Here is a 26,604-nt window from a genome sequence, read left to right as displayed (position 1 = left end):
AGGGGGAGACAGGGTGAAGAGGACGGGCACGAAGGGAGGAAGAAGACATATTTTTGTGTATCTGTTAATTTTATATTCGTCTAGTAAACTGACTCTGATACCAAATGTAACGACCCAGCCCACTAGCAATAATAACTCGTTGGGTTCAAACACTAGCCCAAAATGCTTAAACCCAGTTATTATTACTAATGTCTAAGTCTCTTATATATCCAATCACATCTCTATTCATATTCGATGTGGGATTATTGGGGTGTGACATTAGAATTAAAGTTATTTCTTATCCTATCTTACCTAACCAAACGCTATTTTTCTTATTCTCAGGAATAGTACTCAATTTTCATCCAAACGCAAAATTCATCTAATTCCCGCTTATACCTCAATTTATACCTATCACCGGAATACCCACTTTTTGCTTATTTTCGAACCAAACGAACCTTAAAGTTAATACATTATAATATAACCGTAACAACAGGTCTCATAAACTTGAGTACAGTTCAAGCAAATAGAGAAGCCCAAAGCAAAACTCAGATTGAACCACCACAATTCCTAAAGATAATTGATCACAGATACCCTTCACCTGAGCACTATGACCCAGGTTCGAACTTTGTTTGTAGAAAGGAAAATAAAACAAGGATAATTAGTTACAAAATAACTACGAACTCGAATTAATACGTGATGTTCAAAAGGTAGCTAGGGACCGGACAATGCTCCTATTCTTCATTTGGAGCTGCGATTATTACATCTTGGCCTGGTGAGGACACAAATGGTTTCGGTGGCATTTGCAAATTTTGCGAATCGCCGATCAGCATCTGCACAACTCTCGTCATCGACGGCCGATCCCTCGGATCCCATTGTATGCACCACAATGCTACAATTGCGAGTTTTTTCACAATTTCTATTTCGCTTGTATTTGCTATCTCTATCGCCGGCCCAATGTCTTGCCCATTCACTAGTTGATCATAAATCCACTCCGGAAAATAAAACTCGCTTTGGTTCTCAATTTGCGGATCGACATTCCTCCTACCGCCAACCATTCCCATCACCAACATTCCAAAACTGTAGACATCCGATTTGTAAGACACGGCTCCGAAGTTTCTCGAATACATCTCCGGCGCGATATAGCCTATTGTGCCCCTTGCCGCGGTCATCGTAACAATGCTTTGATCTCTCGAGCACAATTTCGCGAGACCGAAGTCGGATATCTTGGGGTTGAAATTGCGATCCAATAAAATGTTGTGAGGCTTGATGTCAAAGTGCAGAATGCGTTGATTGCATCCTTGATGCAGATACTCGATCCCCCGAGCAATTCCTGTTGCGATCTCTAACAATTTCTCCATTTTTAGTGGCTCATGAAGGGTATTCCGACTTTTAGAGAAAATGTACTTCTCTAGTGATTCATTTGGCATGAACTCATAAATAAGTGCCCGTGTGGTTCCTTCCGAGCAAAATCCCAACAAGCGAACGACATTGAAATGGTGAATTCGTCCGATTGTCGCGACTTCGTTGGTGAACTCTCGACCGTCTCCCGTAGATCTCGCGAGCATCTTTACCGCAACAGGAATTCCATTTGCTAACTCGCCCTTGTAGACGCTCCCGAAGCCACCTTGGCCCAGTTTATCCTTGAATCTTTTAGTAATCTTCTTAAGCTCCGAGAAGGTGTACCGAGTCGGTTTTATGGTGTTGTACGACGCGAGGAATTTCTCCACCTTCAAACGTATTTCCTTTTCCTTTTTGGATCGTCTATAGAAGAAGACTAAGATAACAACCAGCAACAAAAGTATAATAAATGCGGCGGAAGATGTTGCTGTGGAGAGAATTCATAAATCACAATCAATTAATGATGCGGAAATATATGTGAATTATAAAAAAGAACTTAATTTGTAACTCATTTTATGCAGATATGCTTATTTATATATATGATCGAGCAGTTTTTGGTCCGTTCAAGTAGCCTACTTGGCATTGATGAAAACTTTGAGATAAAGTGGAAGATCTTTTGCCGGAACAAAAATTTCAATAAGATATGCACCTGCGAATAGCGTGATATTTGGACCTGTGAAATGAAGTAGAATAAGGAGTCAAGTGACAGCAATTGGATTCAAAATACGGTAACGGTGAATCGGAATGTTACCGTGCGGGCAGAATGCTTGGTTGGTCACCGAGCTAAATCTGCAGTACTTTTTCGCCTTTTCGCATTGAATGCATGTATCGGTTATTTGAGGAACAGACCACCTTAGAGTCACCTCGCCACACGTTATGAGATCGGCCACCCTTTCCTTTAAGGCGGCCGCCCATTCCTTGAAGGTGGGCCAATCATAATTGGATTTGGTCATACGCCGAAAGGAAATTGTAAGATTGTCTGCGATCACCCGACAATCCGAAGGAAGAGCGCGAAAATCATCATAGGCAAACACCACATAAACAAGTTGCGATGCAGTGCTAAGGCAAGAGATAGGGCCTGCGATAAGTACATAGTCTTCGTCTGCAGGTGTCCATTTTCTTGGGCAGCCTAGCAAGCTGATGTTGTAACTCTCCAATGGTTCATACACCGAAGCGGTTAGATTGCCGAATCCCAGGTTTCCCGTCAAGCCATGTAAACACGAACCTCCCAGCTTGATCGTGATCTCACCGTAACAGTAGTCGATCGTAGTCACAATGAAAGATCCTGCATGCGGGAACGCTAGGACGGTGTCGTTGCCCGAGCACGAGAGCTCCATTCCAGGAGCGCCGCAGAACGAAGGGCTCGAGTCGAGCCTGTACGGAAATCTGATATCCAGGCCGCCTTCCGCGCACCGCGAAGCCGGGCATTTCTTGAAGAAATCGTCATCATCCTCACTTCCTGAGACAATTATGTTCCTCCCTGCAGCAAGGAGAAAGAGAGCTAGGAGAACAGCAACTAGCCTAGGAGGCATTGCAAATCTGTGATGCAGAGGCCTCAGAAGATAGATGCTTGTTCCAACTAAATTAGTCAACTATTGGCTATATATATTACATGGACATAGATGTAACACACAGAATACGATAAAATTCGGATAAGATAGCTCAGCATTTTCTTTAAAAAATAGGACATCAACACGTTTTGAATCGAAAATATATTAATACTGCTCCTTGTTGTAAGTAGATTGCATTCGCTACACATATCACAAGCAAATTTTGAACCTAATTTATTAGTTGTATCATATGATATTAAAAATATTATATACAAAAAATTATAAAATTTTGGATAATGAACTTTTATATATGGAACTGCAAATTCTTGAAACTACGTACTTAACATCTAAATAAAGATTTTCCAAACTTATTACCTTCATATACATATCTTTAAATATTATAGATCATATATGTTATAGCTTAGATTTTTATTTTTAAAGTAGGAACTAGATATTGATTGTGGTGTATATATAATAGCTAAGGGTACAATAGATGCAGGCAAAAGTATTTTCCAGCACTAGTTTAATTATATATGCTATAAATTTTTTTTTTTTCCTGTTTTGAAGAAAAAGATAGCAAAGCTACCTGCTTCATTCTTTTCTTGCAAAAATTCTATCACTAACGCTTTTTTTTTTTTCAAGAAAACAATTCAACTATCTTTTCTCTTCTATCCTGCGCGGCCGCAAGGAATAAAATATATAATTTCATAAAACATTTATTAAATTATAATCGTTAAAATGATATAACACATATTCAACTCATTTTGCACGTAAAAATAAATAATAATAAAAAATTTTAAAATAACTGATAGAAGTTTCCAATAATGAGTCTAGTATCGAGAGCAGGGCTGCTGTGCTCTCAGGAGCACAGAGGCCTCCGTTGCTCCTGAGCGTCTTTCGAATCGACGATCGGCTGCTTAAACTTAATCTAGTGTATTTAAAGTTTCTAGAAAATAATTTTTGCCGATTTTTCGATATCATTTAACTAGCAATCGAAAGGATTCAAATCAATAATTTTTAACGGCTGAAAATAAAAATTTCATATCTAAAAAGTGGTGAATAAGCACTAAAATTTTCGATCAGAAATATAGATCTTGTTGTGAGATAGTATAAAAGAATTTTCTATCAAAATTCTACTGATTTGAATACTTTACACCGTTAAACTTGAAAACGGCAGATATCAACCATTAAAAATATGGATTTTGAATCCTTTACGATCACTAGGTAAATGATATCGAAAAATCGCAAAAATTATTTTCTAGAAACTTCAAATGCGTAGATCAAGTCTTAACGGAGCCGATCTCAATTCAAAAATTCTATCATCGAAAACGGTTCAGGAGCACGGAGGCCTCCGTGGCTCCTGAGAGCACAGAGCAGCCTGCTCCTAGTATCGAACATTCACTTTACTATTTAACTAGTATCTCTTAATAAAACTGTTATACTTAGTTTAAAAATAATAGAATTGTTAACAACAATGTAGAAATTAGTGAGAAAAAAAAAGTTACTGATATCTGTGACTAAAGAACTGTTACAACACAAAAATAAAAATAAATTTAAATTACAACGTAGAGATTGATAATATATATATATGTATATTATATAATATATATAATATATATAATATATATATATATTATATAATATATATTATATAGCAGGGCTGCTTGCTCTGAGGAGCACGGAGGCCTCCGCTGCTCCTGAGCCATTTTCGATGAATGAAATTTCGAATCAACGATCGGTTCCGTTAACGATCTAGGATATTGAAGTTTTCTAGAAAATAATTTTGCGATTTTTTTATATCATTTACCTAGTGATCGAAAGGATTCAAATCAATAATTTTTTATGGTTAGATATCTGCCGTTTTCAGTTTAACGGTACAGAAGTATTCAAATCAGATGAAATTTTGATACAAATTTTTTTACTATCTACACAATATCAATATTCTCTGATCGAAAATTTTAGTGCTAATATCACCAGTTTTATAGGATTTTTATTTTCAGCGTTTAAAATTATTGATTTGAATTCTTTCGATTGCTAAGTAAATGATATCGAAAAATTCGCAAAAATTATTTTCAGAAACTTCAAATACGCTAGATCAAGTCGTAACGGAGCGGATCGTCGATTCGAAAATTCCATCATCGAAAACGGCTTAGGAGCACGGAGACCTCCGTGCTCCGAGAGCACAGCATCTACTATTATATATTATATATTATATATATATATATAATATATATATAATATATATATATATATATATACTACAATAGTATTTTTTTAAAAATAAATAGTATAATATATATAAATAAAAATAATATAAGTACGGTATAATAATATATGGTTAACTTCGTACAGCTCCATATAAAAATCGATAGCAAAATTAATGTTTACCCCAATAAAGTTTAAATTTTTAATGTTATTTTTATAAAGTTAGTAATATCTATATCTACCCCTTTATTTATTAGCGTTAGGGCACTGTTTATATTTTTGACAGAAAGTAAATAAAATAATATTTTTATCATTACAAATATGTCTCTCTAAAAGCCCCAACTATTAGAATTATACAGAAATGTGCTTTGAAAAATCTCCAACTATTATTTTTTTTTCTACCATAACAAATAATATAGGAGGGTTAAAAAGGTCAATTTATCTCATTCACTAATCAGAATTAAGTACTTTACCTAAGATTAACTACATTTTTCTAACAGATCCTAATAGCAAAAGTATATTTGAAAATATTAAAATTTTTACAGAAATAAATATGAAAAGTTAAATTTTATAAAAACATATATCGGTTATTTGATATGTTTATAAAAAGCTGTATGCCTCTTAAAGGCTCCATAATTTAATAAACTTGAAACTCTAGTTCCAAGATGCTAATGCTTTCTGCACGTTTATTTTTTTTATTGTAGTTGTTGTTGCTTCTTCTTTTTTTTTAATTGTAAATCTCCCGATGTGCAGCAGACACAGTCGTTCTTTAACTACCATGCTTTCCGCGCTTTTATTTTGTTATTGTTGTTGTAGTTGCGTTTTTTTAAAAAAAAATTAAATTCTCCGGAAGTGCCGCAGACGCGGATTGTTCTTGTCCACCAAGTTGATTTAGTAAAATATGGCTGCCACTGACTATGCGACAAGGGTCTTCTTAAAGCCTTTATTATCGCTCTTCTTGGAAAAATAACTTAATTTGTGGTGTGGACAACATGTTCGAAGTGTGGCGGAGTTTGGTGATCGAGTTTCCTCAAAATTCTTTATGGCCTTTAAATACTTTCTCAATCTATTGCCAAAACAAGTATCCATGCATGCAATTACTGTCAATATTCTTCAGAAAATTATTTGATTCTTGGTTATGAAATTGGTCATTGTTTCAACAATTTGTGGTCTAAAATATATTTGAAAGTAGTCAGGGATAAAAATAATAAGCTAATTGGATAGCAATTGAGCTGCTCACTGGCCAGAAAAGAAAACAGCAAGAACCAAAAAAGGAAAAATAAATAAATAAAAAGGTCGCACATGTTGTGCCATCTCAGTTATCTGGAACTAAACAACATTAATTACACAATAACACACAATTCGACCCAATCAAGTGAAAGTCTAAAGAGACATCCCCTTTTCTACCTATTGCGATAGAAACCAAACACGAGGCGATGCTGACCGGATCCAATGCTCCATCGGGATCTAAAGGTGTCCAAAATATCCGATATCCCATACCCGATCCGGACCCTACCCGGACCCGAACCGGACCCGATAAAAAATGAATAGTATACGGATAAAAAAAAATTACCCATTAAAATTTCGGGTATAGGTCCGGATATTTTATACCCATACCCGATTTGGACCCGACCCGAACCTAACTTTTAAATGGGTAGGGTCCGGAATAGTTTTCAAATCCGGACCCGGACCCGGACCCGATGAAATATCCGATAGTAAATAAAAAAAAATAAACTTTTGAAGTTGAAGGATCAATTTTAATATGACTTATAGATGATGAGTCACTATGTATTTTCATCCTAATGAAACCCTAGCCGTCTCTTTTACTCATTACTTTTTTCTAATTTTTTTACTCTTTGTTTTCTACTCTTTTTTTTCATTTCATTTCCGCCAACAATATTTCATTGTCAACAATATAGTTTGTTTATTGACTATTTAATAAAGTTTATAAAAAAATATATTTATACAAATATCCGTACCCGATTTAGACCCGATCCATATCCGATTTTGAACGGATAGTATATGGATAGTCACTATCCAGACCCGCTCAAATAGACCCGATGAGTATATTAGAAACTTTAGTACCCAGACCCGGACCCGACCCGAAGTTAAATGGGTAGGGTATATATATTTTTTTGTAACCATTTCTTTTTAGGGTATGGGTACAGTATATTAATTACCCAGACCCGACCCGGTCCACGGACATCTTTATCGGGATCTGGACCGGCTCTTGAATTGACCCTTGAATGAGCCACAATCAAATCAGGCAATCGACTGAGGAGGGATCGGCTCAACCGAGTTCTTTCTCACTTCACTAATTAAAGTCAAAGACTCAGAAAAAGTGTATTCGGCTAATCGAAAACTTGGTTGAATGAACCGAGTTATTTGTATTGTGGGGAAGTACGGGTTACAAGTAGCTAGGGTTAAAACTACTCCTAGAAAAAGCTGTAAATGCTAAAATAGTAAAGATTACAAGTAAACTACTCCTAAAAAAGCAATAAATGCAGAAAAGTAGAAGTATTGAAAATGTTATGGTATTCTCGTTTGTAGGGGAGAAAGACCCCTATATATTGCAGGCTTTGAAATTATTGTTCGGTTTTAGTAATGAGGGGAGTATTGTAGCCATGATATGTAAATTACGCCCTACTTCTCAACTGTTCCCGCGGAAGGGCTCTCTGCCTTGAGACATCTTGTTGCTGACTCTTAGTGTACCACGTATCCTTATTTCTTTGGCTCATGCGTGGGTCAGAGCGTCTATCTTATGGCGTACTAACTTTTGGCATCAACAATGCTCCCTGATAGTTTTTTGAATGAACGTTCGGATGACTCTCAGTGCCAAATCAACGGCCTGGTAATAGCCAAGACCCGCGCTTTAGTCTCGCTGGTCCTGGTCGGCTTAGAGAAAACACATTTATATGGTTGTCAGCTCTTTACTATCTCAGCCGCATACACTTCGACTTCATTAGTCGATTCTTTACTTTCATCTGATTGGCTCGGCTTTTCTTGAACCGACTGTTCTTCTATCAATGATTTCTCCATGCATTTGCTCTAATTTTTATATTAGCTCCATTGCAGCCGATCATCTTTATTTTCCTCTCGAAATTGCTCATATTCGCCTAGATCAAATAGGTTAGGAAAGTACTTATCTTCGAAATGGTCCTTTATTTTAAAATATAGACTATTGAACGCCATTTTGGTAAAATTAGATTCTGTCATTCTCAAGAAACACCGATTTCTGGTTGTCTTGAAACGGTTTAAGTATTCTTCAACCGTTTCAGCCGACTTTTGTACCTAAATCGGCCACTAATAATTTAGGTTCTGATTTGTAAAACTATTTGTGAAACTTTTTCTCCAACTCGTCCCAATCTCGAACATTGGTGGTAAGCTTGTGCACACGTCTTAGTTAACAACGTGTTAAACAGTCGTAACCTTAAAAACGGGTCGGCCGCCATTTCTCTGCATTGGGGCCGTGAACCGAGCGATGTGCTTAACCATATTCTCGGTTCTTCTCCTGAGAATTTGTCGAATATTGGCATTCTCTAATTCGTCGGGCAGAGATGCTTCGTATCAATGTTTGCAAGGTACAGAGACCTGAATATAGGCCTCATAGCAGGTCTTGCCCCTACTCCAAATGTGTTCCAAATTGCCTCTTCTATTTGAGCGTACAGCTCATTATTTCCTCCCGTTGGAGTAGGAACCGGGGCCGGAAACACGTTCGGCCCTAGAGGCGGTCTGTAGTTTTGCATTACAAGGTCGAATCCCTACAATACATTGGAGCCTTGGCCCCGAGCCCTAAAGCCTTCATTTTGAGGCAGAAAAATTGGCAGAGAAGGTGGAAGAGGAGGTAGCACGCAAGCTACCTCTGTTTGAGACCCAGGGTTAACATTTACCGGCCGATAGGCTGCTTGAAATGCCTGTTGTTGCGACAACAACACTTGAGTCACCACGGTCTGTAACGACGGGTTGGCCTGAAAAGCATTCTGCCCCTCAAGCTGATTTAAAGCTGGAGGGTCCTGAGGTCCTCCAACCGTTTGATTGCTTCGGGCTAATATTTGCCCAATCCGAGCTATCCTCTCATTCGAGGTTGTGACCGCACCCAATATCACATCTAAGCGAGTCGTACTCTGCTGACTGTTTCAGTCAAAGATTCGTAATACTCGTGTCATTTGAGCGAGAGTCTGAACAACTGGAAATTGCGGCTAGTGCCGATTAAATTTCACTCAAATCTTTGACACCTGTGACTGGTTTATTCCCAACAGATCTGGGAAGAGCTCTATTTTCAAGGTTAAGAGGGTTTTCATTACTTATCTTATCTGAGAGTCCCACCGAGTGTGCCAAAAGCTATTGTGCTAGAAATCAAACGCGAGGTGATGCTAACCAGATCAATGCATTGACCGGGTCCGATGCTCTCTTGGGATCTAGATCGGCTCCTGAATTGACCCTCTAATGCATTGCGATCAAATCACACGATCAGCTGAGGAAGGATTGCTCAACCGGGTTCTTCTCACTTCAGTACTTAAAGCCGAAGACTTAGGGAAAAGATATTCGGCTGATCGAAAACTCGGTTGAATGAACCGAGTCGTTTGTATTGTGGGGAAGCATGGGTTACAAGTATGGTTAAAACTACTCCTAGGAAAAGCTGTAAATGCTGAAATAGTAAAAATTACAAGTAAACTACTCTTAGAAAAGCGATAAATGCAGAAAGTAGAAGTATTGAAAATGCTATGGCTTTCTCGTTCATAAGGAAAAAATACCCCTATTGCAAGCTTCGAAATTATTATTTGTAGTAATATCTTATTAGCCCACATTATTGGTCTATTTTAGTAGTGGGAGGAGTGCTTTTGCCATAATGCGTAAATTATGCCCCACTTCTCAACCGTTCCCATCTAAGGGCTCGCCGCCTTTAGACGCCTTGTTGTCGGCTCTTGGTGTACCACGTGTCGTTATTTTTTTGGCTCTTGAGTGAGTCAGGCCGTCTATCTTATAGCACACTAATTTTTGGCATCAACACTACCTATGATATTGTGCTTTCTATGGCCAATATAATTATCTAGAAGGAAAAAACACGGCACCTTCTACAACTCTTAAATGCACTTTTGAAGATTTCACATAACTCAATTTATCGACTTTCACTATGAGTCACATTGCTCACGACCTTCTATCCTTGAGGTCTGCCAAAAGCCTAGAATTTATTCAGTCCACTTAACACATTATTAGGTTGTCACACCCCAATAATCCTATATCGGATAGGAATGGGTATGTGATTGGGTATATAAGAGACTTAAACACTAGTAATAATAACTCGGCTTAAGCATTTTGGGCCGGTGGTTGGGCCCAACGAGTTATTGTTGCTAGTGGGCTAAGTCGTTACATTTGGTATCAGAGTTAGTTCACCAGCCGAAAATGTGTAGCGAGTCTCGGCTGAGGCAAGGTCGGAAAGACAAGGTGATAGGCTATGCCAGAGTCTGAATGACAAGGTGACCGGCTATGCCAGGATCTAGATGACAAGGCTACCGAGACGAGTCTCACATTGCCTGGTGATCTTGGGCTGTGTGTGTGATTGGACTGACGAGAACGTCAGAGCCTTAACGGGGGGAGTCTGTCACACTCCAATAATTCCACATCGAATAGGAATGGGGATGTGATTGGGTATATAAGAGACTTAGACACTAGTGATAATAACTGGGCTTAAGCATTTTGGTCCGGTGGTTGGGCCCAACGAGTTATTGTTGCTAGTGGGCTACGTCGTTACATAGGTTCTAATATCAATTTAATCTGTCATGCTTCGAGTTACAGCCGAAGCCTCCGAGTACGCTAATAGATCTGCCATGTGCACGATAACACACCCCCCGTATATACGAAGCTTAGTCTAATTAACCTATCCAAATTATATACATGGAGCATATTCAAGGAAAAAAAAATGTCTTTTGAGTCTATATACAACTAAACAACTATAATTATAGCTATAACTGTACATGTCTCTACCACACAACCAAAAAAAATACACACCACCTACTCCTCTTGGCCCAATATGTACAGCTAGCTATACTATTCGGGAATGGTTCTTCACTAGTAGGAGGCACTACTTAATCTGCGATCCTCTTATCTTGAGTTCTTGACCACCAGTCGATTGTGAGGGCTTTGAAATAAAATCAATAAATAGTATAACGTGCGAACTACTGAAAAATAAATGTCAATGGGTTAATCGACGATAATGACGACCTAAACCACTAGGTCTACTCGAGACATCGGTGGTATAAATTGAATTGAATAAATCACGTAATATGCTGAACTATAAATAGATATCTAATATCATGCCTATATAAAGAAACACTGAGAACTATAAAACATGTCTTATAATGCATCAAGTATAGTAACTAATAAGAAATGCTACATAACCCAATCATAATAACCGACTCATAGATTCGGTCAGACCTGTGCCTACTCTCATGGATGACATCTCGCAATCCTTGGATCAAAGATCGCCACCATTTTGGCAAGAACCATAAAAGTACCACATATGTCGTTGAGCTCAATTTGGCTTTTATAGGCTATAGTCATATGCAATGGTTAACAAGATCATAATTCACATTGTCTTTCCACTATTCGCTTGCCCTTGGCACATTCATATGTTTTCCTCCTTACTTTCATGCTTTCACATTTTACTCTCTTTATTTGTCCCTTTACCTATCACATAAGTTCATTCACTCTCTTGTGTATCAAAACACGGTACAAATCTCAAAGAAACGCAATATTCATCGTGTTGACAACAAGTTGCCAAAGGGAACAATATACTTTCTACTATTTTCATAACTCCAATCAATATGTCAAAGGTAACAGTATACTTTCTACTATGTCATTATAACTCCAATCAACATGTTAATCTCTCTAACATGTTTCCTATAACAAACAAGGTGAAAGATAATATGTTATCTAATTCAACAATTTATTAGGATCAAATCTCAAAGAATGTAACATGTATAGTATTGCAACATGGTTCCAACGGTATCAGTACAATGACAACTATATCAATATTATACTTACTCAATTAGCAACCCATCTGGCATGCTCTCTACAACAAGACAAAGTGGATAGCAACATATTTCCAAGTTTTGTATATCATGGAGACCAACTAATTTCAACTGGAATACATATAGACATAATAATTAGCTTGCCGATTTCTGCAACAAATATCCACCTAAACAATCTCCGATCTGAAGTATAGTGATTTCAGCTCCTCAAAACCCCCTTACAACTCTACACTAGTAATCTTCTGTAGACCAACCTCATACTATGCAAAACTATATCTTTCAAATCAACAAATATCCTCGACAACAATGAATTACCCAAAATCTCAATGTCTTCCACTTCTAACTCTTTTATTCTTACCTCGTTGAAGTAATAATGGGTTGAAAAACGAAGTAGCTGAATCACCTGTAGCTCTCCTTCTTAACCCTCAATCCACACTCTGAGTTGTGTACAAACCAGATGCCAATAGGAGGAAGCATAATTAATTTTAGGCCTCTCCAACCAAGAATGCACAAGTTGAATAATGGAGAAAATGGTAAAAAGGAACGAGAAAAGGATTTCCTTCAGCAAGAAGATGAAGAAGAATTAGCTGGGGCAATAATCTCTATTATAGAAATGCAACAATTATTTCTAGGCCTCTAAAATCCTAGAAAATAACCAAAGAGAGCCCTTTAGCCCGAATGGCTTACGGGCACCTGTAACTATTTTTGGACATCCAAAACCTCATTAGCATTGCCAACACAGCTGTTTCAGGCACCCGAAACTATTGGTGAGCATCTAAAACTCAAATGATGAGTCACCTGCTCACCGCTTCCTACTCAGTTTTATTTATGTTGGGAGAAGAAAATGATCTAAATTCTCCCACTATGCAAGATCAAATGGAAATAATCTAAAGTAGATTAATTCCAATCATACTACACCATAAAGAGAGCAATAATAAAGCAAATATAAACCAACCAAGAAATCAAACACCAAATTTACGTGGAAACCCTAGAAAGGGAAAAACCACAGGGCCACCTCCAAACAACTCCACTATATGAAATGGGATGAGTACAATTCCTCTCTAGTTACTACTAGAGACATGGATTACAAGAATCAAAGCTATTGCTCCAAATAAAGAGAAATATTGGAGAGATCTCACCACCAATGTTGCTTGTGAATCACCTCCCAATAAAACCTCCCGGCAAGGTAATCGGGCTCCTTCGGCTTTCCCACGAACCCGGCTTCAAAAGCTTCTCTAACAAGCCTAACAATGGTGGCCTCCAATTGCTTCTTCTTCTCTACCCCTTTTTCTCCTCTTTCATTTTTGCAAGAGAAAAATAGAGAGCTTCTTTTCTCTCTCTCTCTCATCCTAAGCCCTAACCTCTTAAGTCATATGAATAAGTGGAGATAAATCTTGGCCCAACTATTTAGCCCATGAGCCCAAATGGCTCCAACATAACCCAACAAAATGGGTCCAACAAAATATATGCAATTTTGCACATAACTCCCTCATGAGAAGGGGCACCACAACAAACTTTCCCTCACGACTCATGAGGAGAGTTTTCTATCCAAGCAAATTGTCATCCCGGCCATACTTATACATAACTCATGCTTCTCCTTAGATAAAGCCTTTGTCATCATATCCAATGCTTTTTTATCGGTGTGGACTTTTTCAAGTGTCAACAACTTCTTCTCAAGAACATCGCATATCCAATGATACCTTACATCAATGTGTTTACTTCTATAATGAAAACTTGAATTCTTGGACAAGTGAATGGCACTTTGACTATCACCATAGATAACATACATTGCTTTAGCCCAAGTTCACCGATGAACCGCTTCATCCATAACATTTCCTTGCAAACTTCGGTGATAGCACTGAATTCCACTTCCGTAGTAGACAAGGCCACACATTTTTGCAATTTTGATTGCCATGATATAGCTCCACCGGCAAAAGTAACCAAGTAGCCTGAAGTAGACTTTCTTGAGTCGACATCACCGGCCATATCCGCATCCGTATAGCCCTCTAGTACGGGTTCCCCCTCTCCAAAACATAAACATAATTTTGAAGAACCTTTAAGATATCTTAAAATCCATTTCACCGCCGCCCAATACTCTTTGCCGGGATTTGCAAGAAATCGACTAACTCCACTAACTGCATGTGCTATGTCCGGCCTCGTGCACACCATGGCATACATTAAGCTTCCAACCGCCGAAGCATAAGGAATGTTTCTCATTTCCTCTTTTTCCTTGCTACTTGATGGACATTGCTTGGAACTCAATTTAAAATGAAAAGCAAGTAGTGAACCAACTATTTTAGCATTAAACATACCAAATTTTGTAAGCACCTTTTCAATGTACCTTTCTTGTGACAACCATAGTGTTCTAACTTTCTAATCACGATAAATCCTCATGCCTAAGATTTGTTGTGCCGGACCCAAATCCTTCATAGAAAAGGCCTTACTCAATTCTTACTTCAACCAAGAATCTTTTTGACCGACAAACCATATGCTCTTTACCATTGACTTGAAAACCTTCCGGTTGTTCCATGTATATCTCCTCCTCCAAGCTTCCATGAAGAAATGCCGTCTTTACATCCATTTGCTCAATCTCCAAATCCATACAAGCGGCTAAGCACAAAACAATCCGAATAGATGATATTTTTACCACCGGAGAGAAGATCTCATCAAAGTCAATACCCTTCTTTTGTGCAAAACCCTTCACAACCAATCTTGCCTTGTATCTTGGTTGTTCATTCTTTTCCTCATTCTTCAATCTAAACACCCATTTATTTTTGAGTGCTTTCTTTTCTTTTGGCAAAAAAACCAAATTATAGGTGCAATTCATGCAAAGAGTTCATCTCCTCTTGCATTGCTTCCAACCATTTCTCTTTGTCTTTACTAAGAATAGCCTCATTAAAGCTCTCTGGTTCTCCCCCGTCGGTAAGTAACACGTACTCATTTGGGGAATATCTCATTGATGGCTGCCTCTCCCTTGTTGATCTTCTAACATGTACGTTGGTGTTTTCATTTGGAGCACTAACATCATCAACACTTGTGCCACCATCATCTTCATTTGCACCTCCATCATTTTGAACATCACTAGCATTTTGTTCTTCTCCATTTGCATCTAGCTCCTCAACCCCCCCATCATCAAGCACTATGGGTGGAGATCTTGTAGTAGAGACCGGTAACTCATCATCAACACCATTTGATGCATCTCTTGGTTTTTCTTTTAATTTCTTTACATCTTCAATATTTTGATCTTCTAAAAAGACAACATCTCGGCTTCTAACAATTTTCTTCTTTTCGAGATCCGATAATCTATAACCAAATTCCTCATCGGCATAACCCACAAAAATACATGGTAAAGCCTTCTCATCTAACTTTGACCTTTCCTCCTTTGGAATATGCATATAAGCCTTACATCCAAACACCTTTAGATGAGAATAAGAAATATTTTCTTGAATCCATACCCTTTCCGGAATATCACTATCCAAAGGGATTGAAGGATATCGATTGATCAAGTAAACCGCCGTTCGAACCGCTTCCCCCCAAAATGTCTTGGGCAATTTAGACATAGATAGCATACTTCGAACCTTTTCAACAATAGTTTGATTCATCCTTTCCGCTACTCCATTATGTTGCGGTGTACGTGGAACGGTTCTTTCATGCCAAATGCAATACTTGTTGCAATAGAAAGCAAATTCTTTAGAGGTATATTCTCCTCCATTATCGGTCCGAAGACACTTCAAAAGCTTCCCCGTCTCCCGCTCCACCTTGGCGGAAAATAATTAAAAACTTGATCCTTGGACCTCAAGAAATAAACCCAAACTTTTCTAGAAGCATCATCAATGAAGGTAAGAAAATAAACATTTCCACCAAGAGATTTGACCTCAATAGGTCCACATACATCGGAATAGACTAAGTCTCAAAGATCTCTACTTTTCTTTGAGATAGAACTTGCAAAAGAAACTCTATGATGCTTTCCAAATAAGCAATGTTCACATGGTTTAGAAAACGCACCTTTGAAGTGAGCAAGAATTTGTTTCCTTGCTAAAATTTGCATTCCTTTTTCACTCATGTGCCCTCCGAATCATCCATAGCCGCAATAACACTTCCATCTATATGTGCACTTGTTCTATACAAAGAACAACAGTTCTTGCCTCTTGCCAACACAAGTGATCCTTTAGTTAGCTTCCAAGCGCCATCACCAAAATATGAGACATAGCCTTCATCATCCAAGCATCCCGGAGAAATAAGATTAAGACGAAGATCCGGTACATGTCGAACATCTCGAAGGATAAGCTTTACCCCTATATTGGTCTTGATACAAATATCTCCCATCCCCACAATATAAGAAGATTCACTATTACCCATCTTCACTTGTCCAAAATCTCCCGCTTTGTACAATAAGAAGAAGTGCTTGTGAGGAGTTGCATGAAAGGATGCACCCGTATCAATGACCTAATCAACATTTGAAGAAGAAGATGCAACATTAATACATTCATGACTACATGTACCCATAATAGCAACATCACTATTAAGAGTTACAATAGCTCCTTGCTTTCCCTCTTCTTTGGACTTTGCTTTTTCCTTGACTTTAACCTCTTTTAAATCCTTTTTATGTGTCCAACATACTTTTTTCATATGGTCTTTTTTCTTGCAATAGTAGCATGTAATATCTTTCTTTGGTTTTGACTTACTTCTTGATTTGTATCGATCACCATAATCACGGCCTTTTGACCTTCCTCGATTTCCAAAACAAGAGCTTGTGATGTAGATGTATCGGAGGCTTTCCTTCTTGTTTCTTCATTCAACAAACAACTTGTGATATAACTCATAGAGACAATTCCATCCGGTGCCGAATTACAAAGTGAAACTACCAATGTCTCCCATGAGTCCGGTAGAGAGCTTAACAACAACAATGCTTGAAGTTCATCATCAAGCATCATCTTCATTGAAGTGAGTTGGTTCACTATGCTTTGAACCCCATTCAGGTGCTCCGATATTGGAGTTCCATCCTTGTACTTTAAATTCACCAATTTTCAAATAAGAAATGCCTTATTCCCGGCGGTTTTTCTTTTATATAGCTCATGGAGTTTTTTCCACAAACACTTGGCGGACATCTCATTTGCCACCAAATGAAACACAACATCATCAAGCCATTGACAAATAGTGGCCACCGTTACTCGATCTAGTTTCTTCCACTCTTTCTTGGACATATAGTCCGGTTTACTACTCTCAAGTGGTGTATACAAATCTTTACAAAAGAGAAGATCCTCCATTCTTGGTTTCCAAATAGCCCAATTATTGTTCCCATTGAGTGACACCATTCTACTAGAGGTACCCGACTCCATCTTGATCTATGCATAAACCCAAATAACTTGGCTCTGATATCACTTGTTGGGAGAAGAAAATGATGTAAATTCTCCCACAATGCAAGATCAAATGGAAATAACCTAAAGTAGATTAATTCCAATCATACTACACCATAAAGAGAGCAATAATAAAGCAAATATAAACCAACCAAGAAATCAAACACCAAATTTACGTGGAAACCCTAGAAAGGGAAAAACCACGGGGCCACCTCCAAACAACTCCACTATATGAAATGAGATGAGTACAATTCCTTTCTAGTTACTACTAGAGACATGGATTACAAGAATCAAAGCTATTGCTCCAAATAAAGAGAAATATTGGAGAGATCTCACCACCAATGTTGCTTATGAATCACCACCCAAGAAAACCTCCCGGCAGGGTAATCGGGCTCCTTCGGCTTTCCCACAAACCCGGCTTCAAAAGTTTCTCTAACAAACCTAACAATGGTGGCCTCCAATAGCTTCTTTTTCTCTACCCATTTTTCTCCTCTTTCTTTTTGCAAGAGAAAAATAGAGAGCTTCTTTTCTCTCTCTCTCTCATCCCAAGCCCTAACCTCTTAAGTCATATGAATAAGTGGAGATAAATCTTGGCCCAACTATTTAGCCTATGAGACCAAATGGCTCCAACATAACCCAACAAAATGGGTCCAACAAAATATGTGCAATTTTGCACATAATTGCCTCATGAGGAGGGACACCACAACAATTTATCCACTTCCTACTCGGATGAAGCAATTAATACACTTCCAGTTGTCTGGAATCTCACCCGAAACTTTTGGGCATCCATAAGAGGGTCCGAATCCTTCCAAACACACCCTCTCCCTCATCCCAGCACTTCTGGGAGCCTACAACTTCTTTCAAGCGTCCGAAAGTGCTCTAAAACTCAAATTTCGATTGAGTTCATTTATGGGTTCTATTTTCATGCTCGTTTCATGTCAGAACAGGCCCAACTCAACGCATTAACTTTCAAATACCACTAATAACTTCCGACCATTAAGACAAACTGCAACTTTACCAATTTGCGAAGGTCAAGTACATTATAGATAGCACCTATTAGTATGTTGTATTTGGTTGAATAAATGGATCGAAATAAATAAATTATTTTTAAGCAAAGATGGGAAATATAAGTACTGTAATAAAAATTAGTTCTCGTTCTTGGATCAACTTGAGTGAGATAAAATTAAATGAAGAAATGCAATAGTTCAAACAGAGATGTATCATGATACAACATGCGACTTAAACTGTATCAGATTAACAATCTTGATACCTCAGCTTCTTGTTCTTTCCTTTTTGGATTTGGTGTTTTGATTCTATTTCTCTGTTGTTTCCAGATTCTTAAGCTAGCTTTTAATTTTCTTTTATATTTTCTTTTCCTTGCTTTTTGTATCTTTTTGTTCTTGAGGTCATCTTGTCTCACTTTCTCTTTGCTTGTTTATTTTCTAATGAATGAAACAAGAGAAGGGTTACCTCTCTTTTCTATTAAAAAAAAACTTAGAAGTCTCCGGGAACTTGACAAATAGACGTACATTATCAAATCCTAGAGAAACATCGATCAATTTGAAGATGCAAGTATGCAAATGAAAAGGTCTTCAAAGCAAAGAAAACCTAATCCACAGTATGTGAATACCACTACCAAAGAATAAGACATTCCAAGAGAGCCAACTCTCATGAAGAACGTTGGAAGCAAGAAGTAGAGAAGCGCAATAGAGAAAGAGATCCGGGTGTGGATCATAAGCGCTAACCAACTATCCCAAAAATACATGCTGGTAGGAGTGGCGCACCTATTGCACTAGGGCTCAAATAACAGTGCTCACGGGCTTCAACCTGACTCAACCCACTTGAACGTTAGGTCTATTGTTGGTCCTCTCGTCGTTAGGTCTCTTGTGGACCGTAATCCCACTCAATTTATTAAGCTCACCCAACTCAACTTATTGGTCTCCTGGGTTTATTGTCACGGGGTAGAAAGTTGGACCTATTTTAGGCTAATAATAAATAGCCAACACCAGACACTGAAGCAAAATCAAACTTGGGAACTAGTGTCGAGGTCAAAGAAAGTAAAACCCATATCATGCCCATGGGTATACAAAGTAAAGACCCATCCAGATTGATCAGTAGAGAAATACAAAGCTTGATTGGTTGCTCAGGGATTCTCACAATAGAATGGACTGGATTACAATGAGACGTTTAGTCTCATGGCCAAGATCATGTCTGTACAATTGTTAATAGCACTTGCTACTAGCAAATCATAGAAGTCGTGGCAAATAGACGTGAAGAACGCATTCCTGTGTGAGTCGATTGAGACATATATATGGAGTAGCCAAGGGGCTTTGAAAGTAAGACTTATCCTCAGTACGTATGCAAGTTAAGAAAAGCTCTATATAGATTGAAATAAGTACTAAGAGCAATAGAGCATGGTATAGTAAAATAATTGAGTTCTTAGTGCAAATGCAGATACCAAGCTAAGCTCGCAGACTCGAGCATATGCGTCAAGAAGCAATGTGAGAAGATATTCACTAGAGATAGTTAAGAGAAGATAAATAGTATGAGGGAAAAACACTTTCTTGGGCTCATGACGGAGCAGATAAAGAACAGCTTGTTCCTATGTCCATAGAAGAATACAAAGGATTTCTTCGAAGTCATGGTATGTTAAATTTTAAGCCTATGTCTACACCTATAGAGCTAAATGCCAAATTATATAGAGAAGAAGGAAATGAATTGGCCAACTCAACCATGTATCGACAACTAGTCGGTAGCTAAATATAACTAAGTGTGGTCTAACCAGATATAGCATATGCAATTGGAGTAGTTAGTCGATAAATGCATAAGCCAAAGAAACCTCATCTAGGATTCAGCATATTCTAAGGTACATAAAAGGGATAATTGACTACGGCCTCCCATATAGAAAAGGAAAGAGATGTGAGCTAAGAGACTACTGTAGCATTGGCTACATTGGAGGCCATGAGAGAAAACAATCAACTATAAGATATGAATTCAACCTTGGTTCAGTAGTAGTCATTTGGGGTAGCAAAAGGCAATCGACGGTGTCGCTTTGTACAACTAAAGTGGAATATAGGTCAGTAGCAATGGTGGCACAAAAAAGTACTTGGCTGACATAGTATATGAGCAATTTACATCAAGCTTCACATTATGCAGTGTCTCTCTATCGCGACAATTAATCAGCTCTACGTTTTATGAAAAACCCAATCTTTCATGCAATAACAAAATAGGTAGAGGTGGCACTACCACTTCATAAGGGAGAAGTTTTTGCAAGGAGAAATAATATATAAATGAGGAACTGATCAATACGGAAGAGCAAGTAACAAATATATTCAACAAATGATTGAGCACTATCAAGTTTGAGGACTACTAAAAGTAATTGGGAGTGATCAGCAGAATAATGCTAAGAGGGAGTTGGTGTTAAGGGGAAGTATAAAAGAAGCACCGATGCTCCCTCCTTTTTCTCTTTTCTCTTTCTCTCTCTCTCTTTTTTCTTCCTCTGCTCTTTTTCTATTTTCGCTATTTTTTCTGTCTGAAATAGAGAATTTTCTAAAGAAAGCTCTAGGCCCATAGACTTAATTAAGTCACTTGAACCAACCTTGCAGGCCTAAAATTAGGTGTGAGGTCTCGACACCAAGGTGATGTTGGAGAAATAGCTAGTGTAGAGTGTTGGTGTGTGGTGGGTTTGTGTCAGAGTTTTTTGTGTATGCGAGTGTCATACCTCGAGTTGCAGCCAAACTCGGGCTCGCCAACAAACCCGTCATATACATAGAAAGCCCTGTATACACAAAGCGAAAGAAGTATTTGTAAACAATACAATAGTTACTACAAGCAAGTATCAGAGTTGAAAGAAAACTACTAAAAGCTAAAAAGTAATCGACTATACATACAACTGTTAGACGTATACCCTAGAAGCCAACCAGGCCGACACATGTATTCTTTCTAGGACATAAATTTGTATTTGACTTTTAAATATTAGAACTTTGGGTTTTTATTTCTATTCATGTTGTGTATGTGTCTATGAATCGTCCAAAGAATTAATAAGATGATGACATATATTCTCAAGAGTTGAGAATTTGAGACATGTGTCATTGGTGGTTAATTCCTAAATGCTCCCGATTAATGGATCATCACGGGGACGGTGATTGATCCGGTGAGATTGGTGCATAGGTCGCTTCCCTTTTGGGTAGACGGGTTTCGAGTCGACAGTGTGGGGACATTAAAGCGAATATGCAGGTGGTTGTTAGAGAACAAGGGTACCGAGCGTGACCAACGTGAGAAGTCACTTGGATGTCTACTCACTCGTTAGTGACTTACTCAATGTTGCAGTAGTGTGACTGGTCCTTTGACCTGCGGTGCCTCGGCTATTCACAATGAGGTCACTATAGTTTGACTGTACATACACTTGGTCCCTAGCCATTCGGGTCCTTGCGGTGCATGTTGGCTGCAGTAGGTTCATTGTAGGAATAAGGTGCGCACTTAGATGGAATCTATCTCCCTTGGTAGATAGGGGTGTTAGTCCTATGTGATTTATGAGACCGAGTTTAGAAGACCTTGGCCAGGGCAGAATAAATAGCGGAAAAGGGTTTCCGATATTAGAAACTCGAGTCGAATAAATTTAACATATGACAGACGATGGGGTTTGACGAGTTATTCCATAACCTCCGTCTAGTCGGGACTCATGATAGAAGGATTGTATCACACGGTAACTGCACCAAGAGGTTCAGTATTCCATTCTACTGGAATGCCACTACATGCTGCTAGGCGTCACTGGTGGATTGTGAGACTCATGAGAATTATCTAGATGATCGATAATTCTCATTGGGCTGAGTTGGAATTGTTCTAATCCATTGAAAGGAGTTTCAGTGATATTGTTGATAGTGATCAAAATATATCTCACTACCAGATAGAATAGAACCTATGGGGTCACACACATAAGAGGTTGTGATTGATCAGATAGCTAGATCGCGATTATTGAATCGTCGGAGGACCTAATTGTCAATATGTTGATAATTGGACTAATTTGTAATTATTACAAATTAGTGGTATTAAAGTGTAAATGTTATAAGAGAGGACTTACTAATAGTTAGTAAATTATAAGAGGACTTATGTGCAAATGTTGCATTATTAATTTGATAAGATCAAATTAATATAAAATTCAAGTCGAATCAAATTAGGATTTGATCGATCTAACCAATTAAGGAAAAGATAAATTTTAATCTAGATTTATACTTATCCTTAATTGTCATTATATTATTAGAAATAGGATTATATTCCTATATATAATATACGGGAGTTTTTAGAAAATCCTAGCCGTCATCTATCCTCTCTTCTCTCTTCCATCTTCTAGCAAGAAAGACGTCCTTTTGCAAGGGAGCTAGCACCCCGGTGAGGACATCGATCAAATCAAGAACCTCGTGTGGATACCTATAGAGGCCGGACGCGTGTGCAGCTTCAAGAGAACCGAATTCCAGGATCAGCAAATTGAGGTGAGGATTTATCCGCGAAAAAGGTAATGATTCGATCTTACTTTTCTCCTTTAATCTTAAAGAACACGAGGGATCTTAATTGCGTGGTTTTTTAGATTGGATCTCGAGAGTTTTCAAAATCAAATTTGTTTGATTTCCTTTTCCGCTGCGTTTTATCGTACGCAATTTTCTAACAACAACTCCCAAAATAGTACAACTAGTACATATCCATCAAATACAATGTCATTTCTCAAAGCTAAAAATAAAGATACATAAACATCCACTAAGTGTACCATCTAACTTAGCCCGTGCAAGTAGATAGGGATTTAACTTGCAACTCCCTTATCTTGATCAGTAGAGCAACAGGGGTGGAAGGCTCTACAAGAAAAAATAGCAACAAAGGACATGAGAACTACTATAAACAAGTAGTTCTTAGTATGTACCATCACCGACGCTGATGGCCTATCCACTGAGTTTGTGAAAGCAGAAGTAACAACTGGATAAGTAGAAGAGCTAAAAGTAGTAAAGCTAAAAATAAATCTATAGCTATTATGTGTCTATACTAGCAGTGCTCAAAAGAACTATCAATGTAATGGATGCATCAACTACCTACTGAGTACACATTAACCAACTCAATCTTGATGACCGCCTCTAAGGCCGGTCAAGCCTGCACCAACCTACTAATTTCTCAAAGCTAAAAATAAAGATACATAAACATCCACTAAGTGTACCATCTAACTTATCACGGTACCACCCTCTAGGGTGGTCGGTCTAAGGTAGGTCGCCGAAATGGATGTTGCAACACCAACGCGTAAAGCCTCACTCCGAAGCAGCACTCGAGGGAGCTACCCAGCCAAACAAAAAGCGTAGTCTCTGTTGAGCTCAAATCTGACTCATGCAGGCTATAATCAATGCTAATGATCAATTAGATCATGAAACTGTAGTCCACGTGCCCCAGATATAATCCAATACAAAAGTCAACCCAGACGGCACCCTATTATAAAACTCAGTCTAAAAGCTGTTGTAAAAATCCACTTGGCCCTCAGTACGAGTGTAAAGTCCTTCTACACTNACGCCCTAAAGGCAATTTTGGTATAAACTATATTTTATTGTCTAGATTACTGAATTTATAGATAGAACTAACATATTAATACTAAAAACGCTACAATCCAAAATTACATTACTATATTAAATTAAACGCGCTAATGCAGCAAAAGTAGTAATCTCTTTTAGAAATTAAGCTACCTGGATATATCGAAATACTCTATAATATTACATAACTTGAACCAAACGCACCTTTTGTAATGCTGTAATACCTAACAGATTACATAACGGATGAACCAAACACAATAATCCTGACAGAATTGCCTGTAATCCTGTCAGGATAACCCAAATCAAATGCACCCTTAAGGGTGGTCCTTTAAAATTTGATTGCATTGTAGTGTCCTCTAAAATTTGATTGCATTGTAGTGTTTTTTTAAAATCAAATTTAGTTTTAGGAATTACATAGGATGCCGTGAAAAACAACGCAAGGTTCAAAAATATGAGATCCTTCGGTGCCAAATTAGCGAGAATTGCACATCCCTTGTTATATAGAGTCCAACTACTATCTTGTTAAGAGGATGAAAGTTGTTATTCTATCAAATCATTTTCGATGATCAGGACTTCAAATTAATAATCGGCACCTTGAAAATTGATCTACAGTATTAAAAATATTTAGAAACTGAATTTCTTAATTTTTAAAAATTATCATCAAGTCTAGCGAAGAATCGAAAAATGAACAATAAAAAACGTATAACCTTCTCAAAATAGAGTTTAAACTTTCGCAATTCATGATTGGAGTTATCAAATATTATCTAAATAGTATAAAAAATTTTCAATCAAAAATTCAAACATTTTGAATTGCTCTATACCATTAACAAGCAAATGGCTTATATATACTATCAAAACCTGTCGATTTTGTGATCCTTTGATCAATGTGTAAATAATTTTTAAACTTTATGAAATTTAGTTCAGTAATGCTTCTATACTTGTTATTTTTTTATATCGTTTATTTATTTCTATTCAATGGCTCAGATTTAATTTTTCCAAAATTGTGACATGCAATAGCAGATCACTTTGAGAGAGATACTGATTATCAAGTACCACAAAAAATAGTATTTTAGTCTTTTAATGCATAAGTAATTTAGTGATTTTATTTCCACTATAAAAAATCAAATCTCTATTCTCTCTTTGTTTCCTTTCTCTCTCTCTTTCTTTCCTCCTTATCCACAGTAAAGATGTAAAGGGGTAGAATTCGAGGCGAATTTCTAAAAATTCAAACCCAAACCCGACTATCAAATCCGAAACTCAAACCCGAATTCAAATCCGACGAATTTTAGAAAATCATATCCACACCCGTACCGGACTAAAAATCCNACTGTCAACCCAGACGGCACCCTATTATAAAACTCAGTCTAAAAGCTGTTGTAAAAATCCACTTGGCCCTCAGTACGAGTGTAAAGTCCTTCTACACTAATCCAAATGCTCACAACCCTTTAAGTAAGGTGAAAAATTGGTAAAATATTACCGACGGAGCTTCGGGGTGGAATAGTGCAGATTTTAAGCATACATAGGGTCTAATTTGAGCATCTAAATTCCTCTATAAACAGGTTTAAAGGTTCAGATTTCAGCATTATCTATGCTACTCTAGTGATTCGAAGCTAAAATAATTAACATTGATCAACAATAGCATATATGCTGCAATTTAGTAAACATAATGAAAATTCCGCCGTATTCAGTAACTTAAGCCCACCTTTTGAGTTAATCCAACTAGGCAACGACTCGACCACCAAAAGAGCCTCTCTCATCCTCCAATCAGCAGTAAAAATCAGAGAAAGTCCTCACAATCTCATAGGAATAGAGTTCCACTAATTCAATACAAAAATTACATCAATGCTGGAATTGAGGTTTAAATCTGAAATTTGACAAAAAAGGAATCATCCTACCTTGCTACCAGCTGGGAATAACTTTAACACACAATCTAAACTAGAAAAACTGATCAAAATTAGCTCAAACCCATAGCTGCAGTTTTGGATTCAAAAAGGGAGGCCCAAACATGAAATTCAGAATTCAGCACTAAACTCATAAATTACTTCAATTGAGGCCGAGAATTCAGTTACCAACCTGTGAATCCAATAGGAATGGATCTAAATTTGCTAGAAGTAAAGGAAAAACAAACTAAAATCTAGCAATATCACTGCTAGAATCTGGATCCAAAATCAAAGAAAAACTCGACAAAACTCAACAAAATCGCATTTACACCAATTTCCAGCAACTAGAAACTAACCTAGAAATAAGATGCTAGAATTACACTCTAATCCACGAATTAAGTCATGACAGCGAAAGGAAGCTTCAAACTCTCGAAAAGCTTCAAACTACTGCTGCTACTGTTGGAGTTCCTACTGTTCTTGACAGCTCGCAGGAAGAATGGAAGATTTTGGAGAGATTTATTAGAGGTTTAGATGCTATTGAATGGAGTTCACAACGAAGAAGAAAGGAAAAGAGGTCACTGGGGTCGTCCATATGTTTTTATAGAGGCAATGGTGGGACAAAAAATCTGGGCCCTTGAAGCCGC

At 37.8% G+C, this 26,604-nt stretch overlaps 1 protein-coding gene across 3 annotated transcripts; it reads right to left on the bottom strand.

Annotated features, from left to right (window-relative positions):
- Positions 458 to 26,604, bottom strand: LOC109709807 (rust resistance kinase Lr10-like). Of its 3 annotated transcripts, none has more exons than XM_020232137.1 (6): positions 26,317 to 26,604; positions 25,783 to 25,897; positions 21,242 to 21,298; positions 2,129 to 2,857; positions 2,027 to 2,050; positions 458 to 1,753 (listed from the first exon to the last, which is right to left on the bottom strand). In XM_020232137.1, exons 2-6 carry the CDS (start codon positions 25,835 to 25,837, stop codon positions 711 to 713), a joined length of 1,908 nt encoding a protein of 635 aa, XP_020087726.1. In that variant the 5' UTR covers positions 25,838 to 25,897; positions 26,317 to 26,604; the 3' UTR covers positions 458 to 710. The 3 variants fall into 3 exon arrangements, with proteins under 3 accessions (XP_020087726.1, XP_020087725.1, XP_020087727.1); XM_020232136.1 differs by having other exon boundaries at positions 458 to 1,804; positions 26,317 to 26,603; XM_020232138.1 differs by lacking the exon at positions 25,783 to 25,897 and having other exon boundaries at positions 458 to 1,804; positions 26,317 to 26,603.

Source organism: Ananas comosus, linkage group 5 (assembly GCF_001540865.1).
Source record: "Ananas comosus cultivar F153 linkage group 5, ASM154086v1, whole genome shotgun sequence".
Classification (NCBI taxonomy): Eukaryota; Viridiplantae; Streptophyta; class Magnoliopsida; order Poales; family Bromeliaceae; genus Ananas; species Ananas comosus.
Note: the sequence above shows the minus strand (reverse complement) of the source record. Positions and strands in the feature narration are given on the sequence as shown.

Excerpts from the sequence above, each read along its gene's own strand:
- LOC109709807 (XM_020232136.1), bottom strand. The coding sequence starts at position 25,837 with ATGAGAGAGGCTCTTTTGGTGGTCGAGTCGTTGCCTAGTTGGATTAAC. Across the intron at positions 21,299-25,782 it reads TAGTTGGATTAACTCAAAAG|GGCTTTCTATGTATATGACG; the intron begins GTGGGCTTAAGT and ends TTGTGTATACAG. Across the intron at positions 2,858-21,241 it reads GAGTTTGGCTGCAACTCGAG|GGAGGAACATAATTGTCTCA; the intron begins GTATGACACTCG and ends TCCTTGCTGCAG.